The sequence below is a fragment of the Lontra canadensis genome, unplaced genomic scaffold (genome assembly GCF_010015895.1).
Source record: "Lontra canadensis isolate GAN:19392208 unplaced genomic scaffold, GSC_riverotter_1.0 scaffold3, whole genome shotgun sequence".
NCBI classification, from domain to species: Eukaryota; Metazoa; Chordata; class Mammalia; order Carnivora; family Mustelidae; genus Lontra; species Lontra canadensis.
This window is the reverse complement of record NW_022630997.1, coordinates 538,224-556,026: the sequence shown is the minus strand read 5'-3', so window position 1 is coordinate 556,026 and position 17,803 is coordinate 538,224. Positions and strand designations below refer to the sequence as shown.

Here is a 17,803-nt window from a genome sequence, read left to right as displayed (position 1 = left end):
CCAGCCTCACGGGAGGAGGTGGCAAAACAAAATGTGGGATGGTATGAATTCAGTGCGATTTGGCAGAGCCTAGTTCTAATTCGGACAGTATTCGGGAAAGCAGAAATGCAAAGTGCCCATGGTGTCCGTGGCTCCCATGTGCCTTCCAGGCCACAAGGCAGAGCCTCCGAAAACCTTTGGCTCAACGTGAATGCCACTGAGAAAGTAACAAGCATGAGGTTTAGCATGAATTTGGAGCCTGTCGTATCACCTAGAAAAGTCAAGGCATAAAGTGCTGCTTTAAAAATGTTGCCCAAAGGCCCAATAGAATATGTAGAAAAGCAGCTGCTGCTGGGTGCCGGCAGGATCTGGACGGTCGAACCCAGCCTTTAAAAATGCCTGTGAGTCCCTGCTCCTTTTCAAAGCAGCAGACACTCCCACACTTTGGAGGGCTGGGGCGTGGGTCCCAGGGCATGAGGGAGAGTACCTTTTACCTGCTGTCCAAAGAATGAGTGCCAGTCCGTGGCTGCCAAAGCTGGCCAAATTCGAGTTCCAGGGGGACCAGGAGGTGATCTAGTGCAGCCTGAGGGCCTGGCCTTGAGCTACCTGCCCCAGGTCTTGACCTTGGAGGGTTTTCAGCTGCCCCTTCCCTTGCCCGTGTTGTGCCTCGAGGCTCTGGTGGCTGCTTGAGCTGGGATTTGTCTGTCCTAAAGTCTCCAAATAAATTTGTTTTACGGGGATACAGACAAATTCCTGCCCTCATCTGCCTTGTACTCGTGGACGTCCTCTTTTTGGTTGTGTTTCTTTTCCCAAGAGATGCCAGTTTGGCAACACTTAAGGCTACCTCTCTGATTGAAATCTTGGAGACTTTCATCCATAACCCTACACAGCCCCAGGACAGTTCTTTTATGCTCCCACATTCAGCATAATTAGCCAGATAGACTTGCTAAGCTGTCTGGTTTGAGTGAATTCCATTACTCCTCCTTAAGAATTCAGGATGAGGCCAGTACCCACCAGAGCCAACTGTCCAGCCTCCCCCTCCCATTCTGCTACCTCAGAGGAGGGTGTAAATGGATAGAAGAAGCAGAGCAACGTGGGTAAGGACGGGAAATTAAGAACCCATTGTGCTTGCTAGGATGGAGGCCAAATGGGACCACTCTCGAGTACCCGTAAGTCACTTAAAAACCTTCCATCGTAGCAAAAATGTAAAACAGGCCTGGACGATGAAGCTTCTTACATATTCTTCTTTTAAATGGAATATTTAATATGCATGGGCACTGCTCTGCTGTTTAAGTGCTAATTATTGTTCAAAAATGTTTAAGTGCTTCATTTTTATTCCTGAGATAAACCTGATTTAATATTGTTTAAAAAGGAAAAAAAAAAAACAAAACCAACCCCTTTCACTTACCTTAATTTGGTTGTTAGAAACATTCTTACTTTGGCACAAGCTCATGTTTGTGCCTGGGGGATCCCTTTTAAGAAGACACATTATGGGGGCACCTGGGTGGCTCCGTCAGTTAAGCATCTGACTCTTGATTTAGGCTCAGGTCATGATCTCAAGGCCGTGGTATCCAACCCGGCACTGGGCGTGGAGCCTGCTGAAGATTTTTTCTCCCTCTTCCTCGCCCCTCCCCAACCCCACTTATTCTCTCTGTCTCTCTCTTAAAAAAAAAAAAAAAAAGATACATTATGAGAGATAATTTAGTAAAGCTACAGTTTAGCCATTTTTACATGCTGTGGCCACGATTATCTTGAACCTACAATTTGAGGTCCAGCTTTTTCCCCTTAACATAGTACCGTGAGGATTGTCTGTCGCCCTGTGTGAGCTGTGGTTTTCCTGGGTGCGTCACAGTCCCCTGAATGGAAATATCACGGTTTGCTTCTCTGTGCCTCTGCATTCCCCATCTTCCATTGTTCTATGATTATAAATAACTCTTCTAGAGCTGTCCATATTTTTGGATTACTTCCCTGAGGTGCCCTCTTAGGGAGTCTTATAAGAGGCTGAGTGTGTTTGAGGCAGGCCCGCAGACTGGAGAGTGCCCTCAGGTCTCTCGTGGACCCTGGGAGATGCAGAGTCTAACTCAGCAGGTCTGGGCCAGCCTGACGTCCTTTATCCGTCCCTAACTCAGGAACACTGAGGCTGCTGCTCTGGATCGGGCAGTCTCCCCCACACCGCTGGTGGTCTGTCATCCGGAGTGTTTGCAAGACGGTTCTTACCAGGTCCCTGTGGGGGCTGATTACCAAGCAGTCTGCCCCTCTGGAGGATTTTCTCTCCAAGAGGAAAGCTTTGATCAGGCTGGTGTCTAGAGGAGGCAGGGGCTGTGGCTTCTACGAGTGTGCAAAGCTCAACCCTGGCTGGCGCTGGAAGCACTTGGGGAGTACACGCATGCATAGTCACACACGCACACACTCACATATACATATGCATATGCACACACATGCTCCTACACACACACATGCGCACACAGACATGCTCGCTTAGGCACACACGCATGTGCGCACACATATACATGCTCACACATACGGCTCATGTGTACTCACACACTCACATGCATGCACACATGCACCCTCAAACATACACATATACTCACACACTTATACAGACACATTCACACCTATACACACATACTCACATATACACACATGCACGTACTCAAATATACGCACACACATACACACTCATATACAGCTATACACATTCACATGTGCACACTCACTTAGACATGCGTGCACACACACTTATACATGTACACACACATACACACTCCCACACACATACATTCTCACACACTCACACTCACACACGTGCTCCAGACCAGCAGACCGGCAGCAGCAGAATGTTCAGCGGCGAGACAGGCTATGAGGATTTTGTAAAGCTTCCTAGGTTTTTTAGGTTTTCAACTTCCTACTCCATGGGTAGCCAGGGTTGCAGATCATTCTAAACCCACGGAAGACTAAACCCACACAAAACTTGCTTTAAATCTCACTGAGTTCCAGCTGTGTTCTAAACCTGACTGGGTAAGAAGTCTTGGAATTACACAAGCTACACCTGGTCTCTACGCTTTCAAAAACAGATTTAGTGCAGTCATGAGTTGTCTTTGCAATTCTAAAAATCAATAGCCATAATTTTTAGAAGAAAACGAGACATTTGTCACTGCCAACCTCTCCATCAAACTCACTGCTCCATAGTTGTGCTGAACCCATCTTACTGAGCGCCACCAAGCCCCAACTCTCTCCCTTTCCCTCACTCTTCAAATCTAAGGAGTCATCATAGTCTTATATTCTGTGCACACTTTTTTTTTTATAGAACCCAACACATTATATTGAAATCCTCTCTACACATGGCTGTGTCTTTCAACCAGACCTTGAGACCCTTGACACAGAAAGAGCATTGGACACACTTTGTTATTCCCCCACCTAGAGCAGTGTCTGTCTAAAGCACATAGCTACCCATTAAATCATTGTTGAGTGAATGAATGAATGAATGAATGAAATAGAATAGATTTTGATCAGACACAAGTCTGGAAGGTCATTCTCATTGTTAAAACTTTCATACCAGCGTGGTTCTAGCAAGAGCACAGATTGCCTAGACCGTGCCTGGTGCCAGTATGCCTTGGCCCTGGGGTGTGCAAGATGGTAGACAGGATGCCCAGGACATGCTGTGTCCCTGCCACTTACCACCTGCTAGTGTAACACCTGCTGTTTCTCTTTGGCAGTTGCCTTCTCTGGCCTTGGCTTCACGACCTTCTACTTGGCTGGCAAGCTGCACTGCTTCACCGAGAGTGGGCGGGGGAAGAGCTGGCGGCTCTGTGCCGCCATCTTGCCCCTGTACTGCGCCATGATGATTGCCCTGTCCCGTATGTGTGACTACAAGCATCACTGGCAAGGTGAGTCCCTGCCCAGGGCCTGCCTAGTCCTCATGGTGTCGTCTGACACTCTCCTGAAGGGAGGGGTGTAGAAAGGTACCCATTCAGGGGGAACCAGCTGCCCACTGTCAGACCAGTGTAGGTTGAAATAACCACAGATACAGTTTTTAGAGAAAACCTGCCTGTGCGTGTGAGCTCTGACCTCCATACTGCCCTTATTGGAGGTAGCACGGAAGCTGCCCCTTTCCCTCTGTGCCCAGGTTCCAGCAGGAAGGCAGACCCTGGGCCTCAGACCCAACTGTGACTGCCCTGCTCCATCACTTGCCTCAGTCTTTAGACTTGGTGCCAAGTGGTTTTTGGCTCCTTTCACATCTCACATCTGTCACGCAAGGACGTATCTCTCACCACAGATGCACTTCCAAAGGATGGGTCCAGCCCAGGGATCAACGCCAGTGGCGTTCTGAGCCGCTGCTACGAGGCTATTGTGAGGTTTACCTGTACGTGACTCCTGGAGTATCTGAGACAAGCAAAACTAACAGCCAACAAATGCGGGGCTGGAATAAAACTGCAGCACGCCCTGTCTCCCAGCAGATAGGCTGCTGCTCACAGCCAGCTGACCGTCTCTAGCAGCTGCCATGGCAAGCAGGGAGCAGGGGCAGAGGGGACGTCCATGGGACTCCGTGCCCCCAGCAGCGCAGGATGGAGGGCCACGTTCCCCACAGGGCGAGCCTCAGGTCACCTTGACCAGGCCACCCTGACACAGGAAGCCAGCTTGGGGGGTGGGTCTGGAGCAGTGGCCAGGCGTCTGCATTAACATGCAAGTCGGTTATTTCTGATGAATTCTGAGCGGCTTTGGGGAAGAGCTCTAGTGTGTCGACTTTAAGCCAACAGACTGAATTATACATGTGCCAAATCCAGTTTCCCGCGATCTGAATGACTTTTCCCATCAGCCTGTGGTCTGCCCATCCTCTCCCTTGCCATTTCCTGCTGCCCTCAGGCGGTTCTCCTCCTCCCCCTTTCCTGTCTCTGCAGCCAGCTGCCTTGTGTTCCCGCGCACTTCTGGCCTCTTCCCAGCTATTTATTCCAGGGGTGGTGATGTAGCAGATGAGGCCAGAGGTAAGGGGTGCTCCTAGCTGGGGACACCATCTCTCCATCTTTTCTGGGGCCTCCCACTCCTCCTGGTACTTCTCTAGCTTCTCCTGCTCCTTCCCTGGCCTCAGCTCCACTCTCCAGCCTCCTGGAGCTCATGCTCTGGGCTTCCTTCTAACAGCAGCTTTGAGCTAAGAGCCAAGGCTTCAGGGTAAAGAGAGCGACTGATGCATGGTCTCCGCAGGTGGATGGGTCAAGTAGGGATGAGGGTCTTGAGGCCCTCCTGAGGGGGGCAATCACTAGAAGCCATAAGGCTGAGCCCTGAGCCCTCCCTTGCGATCTGCTGAACAATGACTCGGACGGAGCTCCAGATGACACAAAGCTCCATCATGGGAGGGCGGCAGGGGCAGAGTCGCCGAGGAGCAGCACCAAGGCCTACCCACCGTGCACGGCACTAGTTTCCAACAGAATCATTATTGCCCAGATGATGAGGGCGTCTCTCTATGAAGAACAGGACGGACTGGCTGGTGTCTTATGGACGGCTCTTGATTTATCCCTTGTGAGCTGTAGTTTCTTCTTCTGAGCTTGGGAACAATCACCCCCCAGTACTTCACAGGCTCTTTTACAGACCGAATGAAATCATGGATCCAAATGTATCTTGTGAGCGAAAACATACTACACAAACACAAATTGGTATTGTTGTTGCTTCCCGCATTGTTTCTGGAGAAGGATGAGTTGTGTTTCCCCAACAACTGATTTAGAGGCAGACGTGTTTTTGGAACGCAGTCTGTTTGTGAGCCATGAGTCCCTGGTTTGCACTTTGATTGGGGCACTTTAGATCTGTGAAATGATGACGGGTTTCATCCTTGAATAGAGCGCTGCTTTATCTTGCAAGGCAGTCAGGGCCTTTGTGAAGTAAACTTGTCCTGAAACCCTCAGACCTGAGATCGGCCTCTCTTAAATACTTGTGGTCCTGATTGGTTTTCCCTCATTACCTTGCTGGGGCCGGTACATCAGGAAAGGATGAGGACTCGCAGTCCCAGGCTTTCCAGAGGTGGTGGGCTCATGATGCACCTGCGGCCTTGAAGGCCTGCTCACAACAGGGCTTGAGACCCGTCTTTTCCAGCGGACGCAGAAAGGAGCTTGGAGCAGTAGAAGGAGACTAGTAACGCTCTGTGGGCTGATAGGAAAGCAGAGCAAGAGAATTTATGTTCAGTGATGTTTAGGGCCAGACTTGAGCTATACTAGACTCCCACAGGCAAAACTGAATGTACGTGGGGTGTTCTAGGTCATTGATGTGGCCTAAAGACCAGTTCACTGGTGTCGTCTGTTCATTTCTTAACCCCAGAATCAGCCAGGAGAGGAGCATGCGTGCTTTTCCTTGGACTCTTTAACGGGCTCAGAAAGGAGTCTGGCTCATTTGACCTGAATTCCCTTTTATGAGGCCGTCTGTCGCTGTCTACACCCGTGGTCTCAGCAGGGGGTGACTGTACCTCCAGGGGACATTTGGCAATATCTGCAGATATCTTTTTCGTCTGTACAACTGGGGGCTAGTGGTGGATGTGGTTGCTCCCGGAGCCTGGTGGGGAGAGGCCAGGTTTACTGCTAAACCTCTTACAATGTACAAGACAGTGCCTCCCTCATAGCACAGACCTCCCCGGCCCTGGATGGCTGCTGCTGAGGTTGAGAAGCCCTGATCTAAGGTGTACCTCGGCGCCATCTTTCCTCCCCCTTATTACATGTTAGGAAGCGGCAGTGTCCAACGAGCGGGGAATTTTATTCATTGAACACTCACTCATTAAGGGAGTCATCAGGGAGGCCTCCCAAGTTTCCAGCTTGGAGAAGGGATGGGCATTGTGGGTGTGCGTTTGAGGCAGGATGCCTGATGGAGAGAAATAAGTTGTTTTCCTTCGCAGACTGAGCCCAGTGACCGTGGGCAGGCGCCGCCCGTCATGATGGGAATCCATGCAGAGCCCCGTAGGCGTCAGCAAAACCCAAATCCCTCCCATTATAGACTTTAGTTAACAGCATTAATATTATGAGATTTTTATGACTCCATTTCAGTTTTGACTTACACAACTATGTCTAATATAGAAGTACATCCAATTACTTGATTATATATTCTTATCCAATAAATAGCCCATAATCCCAAATGCCTCCCTCTTTCCATTACCATGGTTATTTTCTGTTATCAACACCCTTCTCATCTTTTCTGCCTTCCCAGCTCCACTCCAAACAGACAAGCCTGTTGTTTTATTAAGTGAAGAAGATGTTGGGCACAGGCCATGGCAGGAAGAGGCCTGTGAAACATTTAGCAGGACTTGTGCAGAAATAAAGCCAGATGGATGGGTCCTGAGGCCGTACATGGCTGAGAGTCTCCATGTCTTTATGATATGCCGCCTTTCAGGTCAAGTGGAAGCTACAGGATTTCATGGGTGATGCTAACAGCCAAGCCCAGCACCTCAAAAAGAGGTTAATCTTTGTGATTAGCCACATGTTTTCAAGAGTTAAAACTTACGGAACTCCCTTGCTGAGAAAAACGTGTGGAGAAAAATATAGAGAAAGGGCAGAGCTTCTTACTGAACTCACTTCTGCCTCAACTCCTAGGCTTGTGGGTTTATGATTTCTAGTCAGTGAGAAATCACAGGAGTGGCAGGAAGGTATTATTTGTTATATGAGTGGACATAATCATGAGTTCACTCTGCCCCTCAAATTCCTGGATCTGGATCTAGGCTTTCCTCATGCGACTCTACATTTGGGAGTAATCTTCCAACCGACACTGGTTTCTGTAATCATAATGTCGTTTAAGTGGCCCTGGGTGCTTGTGTGGTGTTTCACTCTAAGAAAGAGCATCCCCTCTGAATGTAATACAGAAAAGTGGGTCTCAAGGGAGGAAACGGTCCTTCGTTCCCACCCAGCCCGAGGTTAACAAGCATCCGTGGCCATCACAGACGCCATATTTGGCCGGGCTGAAGTGTTCGGGGGCTGCCACTGCCTTCCCCATGTTTCCCTGACTGGGCTGTGAAGGGTTTGTGATTTGAAATGAATTTTTGTGTAGTTACCAGACTTCAGGAGATGATCAGCCCTGCAGATGAGGTGGTTGGGAAGAGCCAGGAAGAGGCTGCTACCCCTTCCCTGCTAAACACACACACACACACACACACACACACACGGTTGAGGGATACACTCTGTTGACCAGCTGTTTCCTTGGTCTGTCAGAAGCAGTCTCTAGATTTTCTAAACAAAGTGACTTGAAAAGGAGCCCTTGGCACTGGGTGTGGTGCATAAACAATGAATTTTGGAACACTGGAAAAAAAAATTAAATTAAAAAAAAAAAAAAAAGCAAAGCAAAGGAGCCCTTGAAATTATATTACTGTTCCTAACAGGATCGCACCACCTTGAGTAAAACAGAAACACTGAGAGTCTCCCACAGATATTCTCGGTCTGGAGCGACCTGATTTCAACCCATTTTCCCTCCATGGTGGGCTGCCCTCTGTGGCAGGGTCTGTATTCACATTCAGCATCAGCTGCGGAATGTAGCTCAGGGTCTGGGAGCTTCTCCGCCTCTCGGCCTTATGAATCTGCCCACCTCTGCCTTCCTATCCTAGGCATCCCCCACAGGAGGGCTGAGGCTGTGTGCAACCCCCGGTTGTCTGCCCCCCTCCCTCAGAACCCACTGGACAGCGCTTTGGGCCAGGCCAGAGGAGCATGAGTCAGGCCCTCTGCCCTCTTGACCTCCAGGTTAGCCCTTGCTTTCCGCTGTTGCTCAGTCCCCAGGGATGAGGGATGTTGGCTGCTCACAAGGCTCGTTGATGACCTCCAGGCTTCACGTCATTCCCATCCTTCTCCCCTCTACGTCCTCTCATTTTCTCTGGTGTTTGTTGTGGGTTCTCTGCTCAGGGTATTTCTAGAATCCGACTCCCTCTATAGGTGGGCCTCGTTCCCTTCCCCCTCCTAGCTTTGGCTCAAGTGTCCCCTTCTGGGTGAGGACGTTTCGTGATGATCACTCTTGGAACCGCAGCGCTTTCCCCACGCTCCCTGTCGCTCTCATCTTGCTCATGCATCTCTGTCTAACAAACCGCGTAGTTTGCGGTGTGTTGATCATTGTCTGTCCTTATCCACTACAACAGAAGTCTGCAGGCTTTTTCTGCAAAGGGTCAGACAGTAACTATCTTAGACTTTGTGTGAGCCGGACGGTCTCTGTTGCAACTCCAGGATTTGGCTGTAGTCGTGTGCAAACAGCCGTGGACAACACGGAGCCGGTAGCTCACGCGATGCGTAGTTGGGAAACACCGCACTAGAGTCCAGCCTCCATGTCGGCAGGGATTTTTGTCTCTTGTTGCCGTGGCACGTAGTAGGTGCCTGTGTTAGTTTCCTTGGGGTCTATAAAAAGTTCCCCAGACCCGGTGGGTTAGAACAATAGAAATGGTCTCACAGTTCTAGAGGCTGGAAGTTCAAAGTCAAGGTGTGAGAAGGGCCACACTTCCTCTGACACCTGTAGGGAGAAGATCCTTCTGGGCTTCCTCCAGCTTCTAGAAACCCCAGATGTTCCCTGCCTTATGGCAGCATCATTCCCATCTCGACCTCCCGTGTTGAGCTCCCATCATCTTCCTTCTGTGGGGGTCTGTCCCTGAGTCCAAATTTACCCTTTTGTAAGAACACCAGTCACAGTAGATGAGAGCCCACCCTCAGGATCGTTTTAACTCGATGACCCCCGTATAGAATCTGTACCTAGATGAGGCCACGTTCTGAAGTACTGGGCTTAGGACTTCAACTTGTCTTTTTTACAGGGTGGGGAGACACAATTCAGCTCCTAACGGTGCCCAGTCGATGTGTTGAATGAGGGAACGAATGAATGAATGAGTCTTACTAAATCATGTTTCTTTCTTAGTAGTATCATCTTTTCCTTCACACTGGTTTTATTTAAATTTTGGGGGGTTATTAAAATTAACCTTTCCTCTACAAGTTCTTTCCCTTCAAAAATGAACAAAAAAATGTGACTTGAAGCATTCATTCAGTCATTATGTCGCTCGTGCCGGTGTCCCAGACATCTTCTCCCCCCGATGTGTGGTGTTGAGAAAGACAGACATGGCAGCCGCCCTTCCAACTCCCGGTACACCAGCCAGATCTTCTATCCTCTGTGCTGTGGAAATTCTTTCATAGAAGCTCAAAGCCACAAAAATAGAAAGCTTCACTAGTAGTAGAATGAAAGGAACAGAAAGTATCATGTGGGGTTGTTGAGTTTGTCAGAGCTGATTTTTCCTGTAGTGTCCTGGGTCATACAGCCCAAGGCATATAAGTTCCCAAGTCAAGTTAGCTCAGTGATATTGGATGTCACCATGGTGACAGACAGGGATGTGTTCCCCCAGGGGACTTGACAGCACCTCTTCAGAGCCCTTCTGCTTGTTTGTGCCAGGCCCAGTGGGATCCTCTCTTGTCCTTTGACCTCATGAGAAGGGGGAGGGGGTCATGCCCATTTTATAAATAAGATTAAAATTCACGTTGCCTGATGCAAAGCCTCTTTCTACTACCATTGGAGCCCCTCTAGTGTAGTTTCCCGCCCCCCACTTTGTTGAGGTACAATTCGTAACTTAGAATTCACCCCTTATAAAGTGCACAGTTCTGTGGTTTTTAGTATGTTCAGAGTTGTGCAACCATCATCACTATCTAATTCCAGGAAATTTTCTTCACCCCAAAAGAAACCCCAACCCCAGCCCCTGGCAAACACTAATCGTTCTTCCTTTCTCCATGGATTTCCTTATTCTGGGCACTGCACGTACATGGGATCACACAGCGTGGGGCCTTTTGTGGCTGGTGATGTCGCTGGTTTAGGGCTTCCATCTCGTCAGTGTGGGTCGACACGTCCCTGCTCACCGGACATTTACCGAGTAATGACTGCTGGGCTCTGGGAAGCGAAGATGAGGGAGACCATCAAGGGGAAGTGAGTCCTGAGTGGTAGGTGTAGGTTAAGAAGTGTGCACAGTCTCCCAGAAAGCCAGCGGGGTCCCTGGTCCATGCTCGAGGGTACATGAACTACCTGATGGTCAACTTCTGTCCTGTGGAATGATAAAGACACCAGACCTTTGTAAAAGATGGTCGGTCCTTCTGTTTCCCACATTTGCCAAGCCCCTTCCTTCTGTCCTCTGCATGCCTGCTGTCTCCACTTCCCACTTCTCCTGGCTCACGCCTGCCATCCTGCAGGGCTGGCCTGGGGGGCAGGGGGCGGTGCCCTCCATGAAACTCACCTGGTCCAACGGGACTAGCCCGGGCTGTTCTGCTGTCACAGACCCACGCTTCTCCTTCGAGATGTGTATCACGGCTGTGGCTCACGGATAAGCCTGTCGCTAGTCAGGGTCCATCTGGCCCCTCCGGACTGTGAGGTGTCAGTGTTGTTCAGCCTCGTGCCCGAGGGCCAGACGTCGCACCGGACACCTGATACCCATGTGGAACACAGACGTGGAAGGAATGGAATAGCACTGATGCTGAGTAAGGAGACCAGCATCTTGTGCTTCAGGGGCGCTGAGATCCATTGATTCCCCTTTTGAACGCTCCAGTCCCATGCTGCCATATGTAGGGTAAAGTCGATCCCAAGCTGTTTTTCCCATAATAACGTCCTGCCTGTCCCCTGCCTGCTTTTCTGTCAGCACAGGCCGGACAGGATGTGAAAGTGATTTCATCATCATAACAGTGGCCCACTTGAGTCACTTGATGACCGTCTCCCTCCTAAAGGAAGTGAGCTTTTGGATCTCGTTCACCACCTTTGTAATAAAGTGCCACATGACCCAGCCGAGAAGGCAGCTTGCCTGGACCTGGCATTGCCCTGTCATTTCTGGTGACGCCAGTGGACCTGTGATACCACGTTCCCCTCTTCCCGTTCACTGGGAAAGCAGCGTGGGCAGCCCTGGCCTCGCCCTCGCGTGCTGTTCCACCTGTAAGCCTGGAGAACATTTGCTCCGGAGGATTCTATGTCCCATGGCCAGTGGTGCACCAAAGGAGATGCCCTACCCCAGAAACTTGCCAGCCGAATGACATTATTTGTAGGCTTTGCTCTTTGGTCTGGTCAGTGAGTCGGTGACTCAAATGCAGGTGCCATGGGTCATTTCAGACTCGAATAAGAAATCATTGTCCTATGCGGCTGCTCCCTGGTATTAGAGAAAGATCAAAACAGCAGTGGAACGCTCTGGCCTCAGACCCTGGGGTCCTGGCCTATTTTTATAGGTTGCTGGCCACAGGCACTGCGAAGAGCTTCTCCTTTTGAGGAACTTGGTGTAACCCTGTTCATTATGCCTTGTCTTAATTTTATTTTTCCCTCCCTTCCCCATGATCTGTTTTGTTTCTTAAATTCCACATATGAGTGAAATCACATGAAATCAGAAAGGGAGACAAACCATAAGAGACTCTTAACTCTAGGAAACAAGCAGGGCTGCTGGAGGGGAGGGGGATGGGGGGGATGGGGTGCCTGGGGGATGGGCACTCAGGAGGGCCCTTCATGGAATGAGCACTGGGTGTTATATGCATCTGATGAACCCCTGAACTCCACCTCTGAAACTAATAATATGCTATGTGTTAATTAATTGGATTTAAATAAAATTAAATTTAAAAAAAAGAAAAATTATGCCTTGTGACCTCACTCAGGAATCCATGATGCTATTTGCCTCTAAGAGGTGTGTGCAGCCCAACAAGATTAAAAACGTGGAAGCAGAAACCCCGAATGGAGAATGACAGTTCATCCTGGCAGAAATCTTCAAAGGAGTCCCAAATTTCTTTTGTTAGGGAAGGTTTGCCAGTGTGCTAGGGTCTTTCTGGCAGTAATAACCCATAGACACAGTTTAAAATGGCAACACGTGCACATCCACACACACGAAGTGTGGGGTGAGGATTGCTAGGGTGGACTGCTCTGATTCAGTCTCTGTTGGGCATCAGCCGAATGCCTGCTTGGGCAAGGGGCTGCCCCCCACTGCCCTGCCATGGAGGGGCCTGTTCTGGCTGCAGATGCCCCCTCCTGCCCCCACCTCCCCGACCCTTTCTATCCCCCGACTTGATGAGATGCTGCAGGGACTGGGATTCTCACAGCAGAGATGTGTTGAGTTGCCAGTCCTGGTGCACCATAAAATGCTGAGGTTTGTGACTCCGAAGTGTATTTCTTCCCTGAGAAATCACGGACCCCGAGGCAGAGACAGCACTCCCAGTGGGTTTCCATAGCTCTCTGGCAGTGCTGGCCTCCAGCAGGAACTTGCTGAAGGACAAGAAAGCACAGCCCCCCACCGGGTTGTCTCAATCCTATAGACATGGCTGGACTTCCAGAACCTAGAAGTGGTTTTAACATCCAAGAGTGCAAATCTGAGATCATGTGATGTTTGAGTCCATATTAAAGACCTAAGAGCAAATCAAGGAAGCATTTTCAAGGAATCTTTAAGTCCTTGAAATGGAAAGATCTGCAGAGGCCATGGAGATCTAAACCTCCAGCATGGTTTCTCTTTGCTTTAGTCTCTCAAGGGATCCAGCAAGCAAGCCACTCACTGCAGCAGGTGAGCAGAGGGCTTTCTGGAAAACGCAACTGGCCACATTCGAATGCGTCATAACACTTTTCTCCTGTTTTGCTCTTTCTGCCTAGATTCTTTTGTCGGTGGAGTCATTGGCCTCATTTTTGCCTACATTTGCTACAGACAGCACTACCCCCCTCTGGCCAACACAGCTTGTCACAAACCCTACGTCAGCCTCCGGGTCCCGACGTCGCTGAAGAAGGAGGAGCGGCCCACCGCTGACAGTGCGCCCAGCATGCCTCTGGAGGGCATCACCGAAGGCCCTGTATGACCAGGGTCTCCGGGGGATGGACGCTGAGCCCGGGGCACGCTCTCCCGCCCCATACCCTAATGCAGTAGAAGAGGTTTTTCTGTAGCGTGTTTCTCATCCGTTGTTTCTCCAAGTTATCCTTCTGCTTCCATCTTGCTGGTGGTATTCCTGCTACTTTAAATGTGTCTTCTCAACTTTCTCGAATTTGCCAAGAGAGGACGCAGGGAGAATCTGTGAGAGACCTAGGGAAGGAGGCGCCAAGGACAGGGCGGGTGCGACTCTGTTCCTTTAGCTGAAATGTTCGCTGTAACCGCCACTGTCCTGTGTTTTCATGGTCGTAAAACCTAATAAAACCTCCCACTTGGAAGACACGGTGTTGGCTGGCCAGGGTGGCAAAAATCATTCGGAGAGGCCGAGGCCGGGGTGGGGAGTGGGTCCAGGTCTGGCTGTGGGTCATTCCGGGCGCCAAGCTTTGGAATCTTTCTGGAAGGTCAGCTTACCAGGGCATAGGTCCCCAAAATGGAGCTGAAGTTTGAGGCTCCAGCCTTGGTATTTCCAGAGCCTTTGAATCCTGGAATTCAGAAGGAAATGAGACGAATGAGTTCACACAGAGGCTTTCAGCAAATGCAGGGAAAACAAAGGGGCCTGAGGGTGAGGATGGAGAGGAGGTCACTGAGGTTTTCTGAGGGCTGGGGGCCTCTGGATCCTTCACAGGGAGTGGCTGGGTGACCTCTGGCAGTAAGAGGTGGCCTCCGTCCGGGGAGGAGTTTTCCCCTCTAGGACCTGAGTTTTGCAGGACTCTGCTAGAAGTCTTCTTCAGAAAGTGGCGCCTTCCCACTCCAGTCCAGCCAGTGGCGTTTCAGCATGGTAGCCAGGTTCTTATGCAAAGTACAGGAACAGAATCAGGAATGCCCTGTTCTAGCTCAGCCTGTCGAGAACCCTTATCAGTCTGAGAGCACAGCCTGCTGCTCCTTGGCCACTTTGTTCTTTCCAAGGCAGTGAGCCTTCCCTTCATTCTGTTCTGAACAGACACACCTGTGATTCTCCAGGTCCCTGGGCCTGCTGCAAAGGGGCACAACTTTGATGACTAAGGACTGTCCCTTTGCAGCACTTGCTGCCACAGACTATCTCTGGAAAGACTCACGTGGCTATACAGATAGACTGTTGCCTGGGCAGCTCTGGGCTGGGGGTGCCAGTGAGAACCACCAGGTTGTTCTGATCAGTTGTCTACACTGAGAGCTCAGGCCTAGAGTGCACACACCACTGTTCGAAGGGAGCCCCTGTGCGGCCCACTCCAGCTGCAGTCCTTCCAAACTGGGCTCAGCACAGGGCTGTGGGGAGACCCTCCCCTTGTGGGGTGGGGGAACGGAGGGCTTGAGTTGGCTTTCATTTGAAGTCAGACTCTTGATTTCGAAAAATTATAGTAGTTACACCCATAAACAACTTCGAAAACAGATGTGATATACTTTAAAAGCTTAACCATAGCCATTTATAAGACATAATTTGAAATCCAGAGCTCAAGTTCATATAAAATTAGAAAATTAAATATTCTGATTCAACTAAATGTTATAATTCTCAAAAATAGTTGAAAATAAAAATGCAGGAAAAGGAGCCTTTGCTACTGTGAAAACAAACACAAAATCAAAACTACCTGATGTAGGTCAAATACTTATTTGATTCTATACTTACCAAAGTTCTGAGTAGTAAGCAGGAGGAAGGTGAGAGTTACACTTCATACTGAGGACTTAAAATCCTGGGTCGTGTAATGTAAATTTAATATAAATACTTATATTTACAGATCAATGGAAGTATTCTGAAAAGTAATGAAGAACAGAGCATTATTAATGCTGAAAATTGAATGGAAATTCCTCTGATGGGCCATGTCAAAGCTTTCATTAAATTATAAAGTGACAGAGGATGTGATAGCATGAAGCTATGCACAGATTATCACTGTGTCCGTTCACAGAAGGCGGGTGATTTTGTGAATCCGTATATGTTAATTTCGTGCTCTTTGAACGTGAAGGCTAAGTAACACCATAATGTATAATGAGGCATTTCTGTCTGCCCAGTCTCTTCTGGACATGAAGGGCTCCTAATGCAGGCTCGCTGGCAAAGCAGGCGGCACAGTGTTGCCAACAGATCCCACCCTGAAGCTGTGGTCCCTGAGATGTTTCTTCCTCCACTGAGTGAACCTGCTCAGATCAATTCAGAGACCAGCAGTCACGGTCCGACTCCTGCAGAGACTAGCAGAGGAATGACCTGAGGGAGGAGGTCAGGAGTCAGGAGTGGAGGAAGCCTTGCACAACTCAAGCACATGTACCCCAGGTAAAAGGAACTGGCTCTCTTTAGTTCCGGGTTGCTGTCAGGTAGGAGGACAAGCCCAGTGTTGCCAGGTCTTCTGATTTTTCCAGAGAAGTCAAGAACCTGCATTCTCATGTAAAAATGCTTGGTTTTACATCAGATTGCTATTTCCACTGAGATGCTTTAGGATGCAAGTAATAAGAAACCCAGTTGAAAACAGCTTGACCAATAGGAGTTTATTAATATTATAAAAAGAAACTGGGAGGTAGGTGACCTCAGGGGTCCCCAGCCCTTCCCGTCATCTTATGCAATCATCTCTAGTATGCCAGTGATACTCTCCTCATGATCACAAAGTGGCTGCAGTATCCCCAAGAATCACATCTCCAGTCATGCTCAAATGTAGGAAGAAAGGAATCCAGTCATGTGACAAGATAAATGTTCTCATGAGCCTCTCTTTAGAAGGAAGAAAGTGTTTCCCAACACTGCTGAGAAAAATTCCCTTTGCCTACATTGACTAGAATTGTGTCACATGGCAATTATGGCAATTAAATCCCCTAGATTTAAGGGAAGCTTGGAAGAGAAAGTAACCATTTTCAGCCTGTAGGGTGCTGGGAAACACTTTTTTTTTTTTTTTCCTTACCAGAGTTGCTTTCCATTGCTTATGACCAAAACTGCCTCTAAAGAATTTTCATTCCATCAGTCACCACTCTCCAGAACTGGAGGGACTGTTTACAAGGAGTTTGCAGAGATCCTATTGATGACACCAGGCTTCAAGTTCCACTCCCAACTTTCAAACTGGGCTCTCCAAAGATGAGCCTGTCCATCATGCAAACTCCAGCTGGAAATTTCAGGGAATTCCTGGCAGGTGGTAATCTAAACTGGGACATTCCCCAAGTCTCTAGTGGCCGGCGGTTCCAAACTCTGGTGCACACGGAGCAGAACACCCAGCACAGCAGCTAAGACAAAAGGAAGACAAGGAGGAAGTGCTGAGGTGGTGCTTTGATCTTGCTCTCTGCCCCCTCCCCCACCCCCAAGCAAAACAAAACATTTCGTAAGTTTTAAAAAGTGAATTGCTAATCTCAGTGTAAAATTTCCCATGAATTTTAAAGATGTGCTTCTCTGAGGAGTCTTTTTTCCCTTGTATGTTTGTATTTGTGCTTTTAGAGAACTTTGACGGGCAGGGACTGGCTCTTCTGATCGTGCCTCTTGCTTGGGGACATGGTGACCCCGCTCTTATCAAGCAGAAATATTGATACATTTGCAAATGACCTTGATATCCGTGAATACCACCATCCTAATGCAAAGGAATCCAGTCTCAATTAGAGTTAAAATTCAGGGTGATTCGTACCAGTGCTGCTATCTGGGAGGCAGAGAAGATTGAATACTAGAAGTCCAGGGGAAATTCTTTTGGGAGGGAAGAAAAAGAGAAGAGATAACTGATATTATACTGACATTTCCCAAAGGGACTTTCGCAGAACTGGTCTGGCTTTGTGAAAATACAGTATGATATGATACATTCAAGATAGTACAGTATAATACAATACCGTGTAATACAGTATGACACAGAATAGTACAGTGCAGTGTAATATGCAGTATAGTGTAGAGTATAATGCAATATAATATAGTCTAATGCAGTATAATATAGGACAGTATGATAGGATAAGATACAGTACAATGTAATACAACACAGTATAATATAGTACAGTGTAATACAGGTGGTTTAACTCCCCTTTAGTATCTAAAATGTACAGTAGCATATTAAAGGCTCTGAGAAG

The 17,803-nt window shown here is 48.8% G+C and overlaps 1 protein-coding gene across 3 annotated transcripts in view; it reads left to right on the top strand.

Annotated features, from left to right (window-relative positions):
- Positions 1-13,977, top strand: part of PLPP4 (phospholipid phosphatase 4) — a 113,588-nt gene extending 99,611 nt beyond the window's left edge. For all 3 annotated transcript variants that reach the window (XM_032878464.1, XM_032878454.1, XM_032878474.1), the window contains 2 exons: positions 3,696-3,866; positions 13,549-13,977. In XM_032878464.1, coding sequence (XP_032734355.1) covers positions 3,696-3,866; positions 13,549-13,748 — 371 coding nt within the window. In that variant the 3' untranslated portion in view covers positions 13,749-13,977. The remainder of the gene's footprint in view (positions 1-3,695; positions 3,867-13,548) is intronic.
- Positions 13,978-17,803: the final 3,826 nt, after the last annotated feature.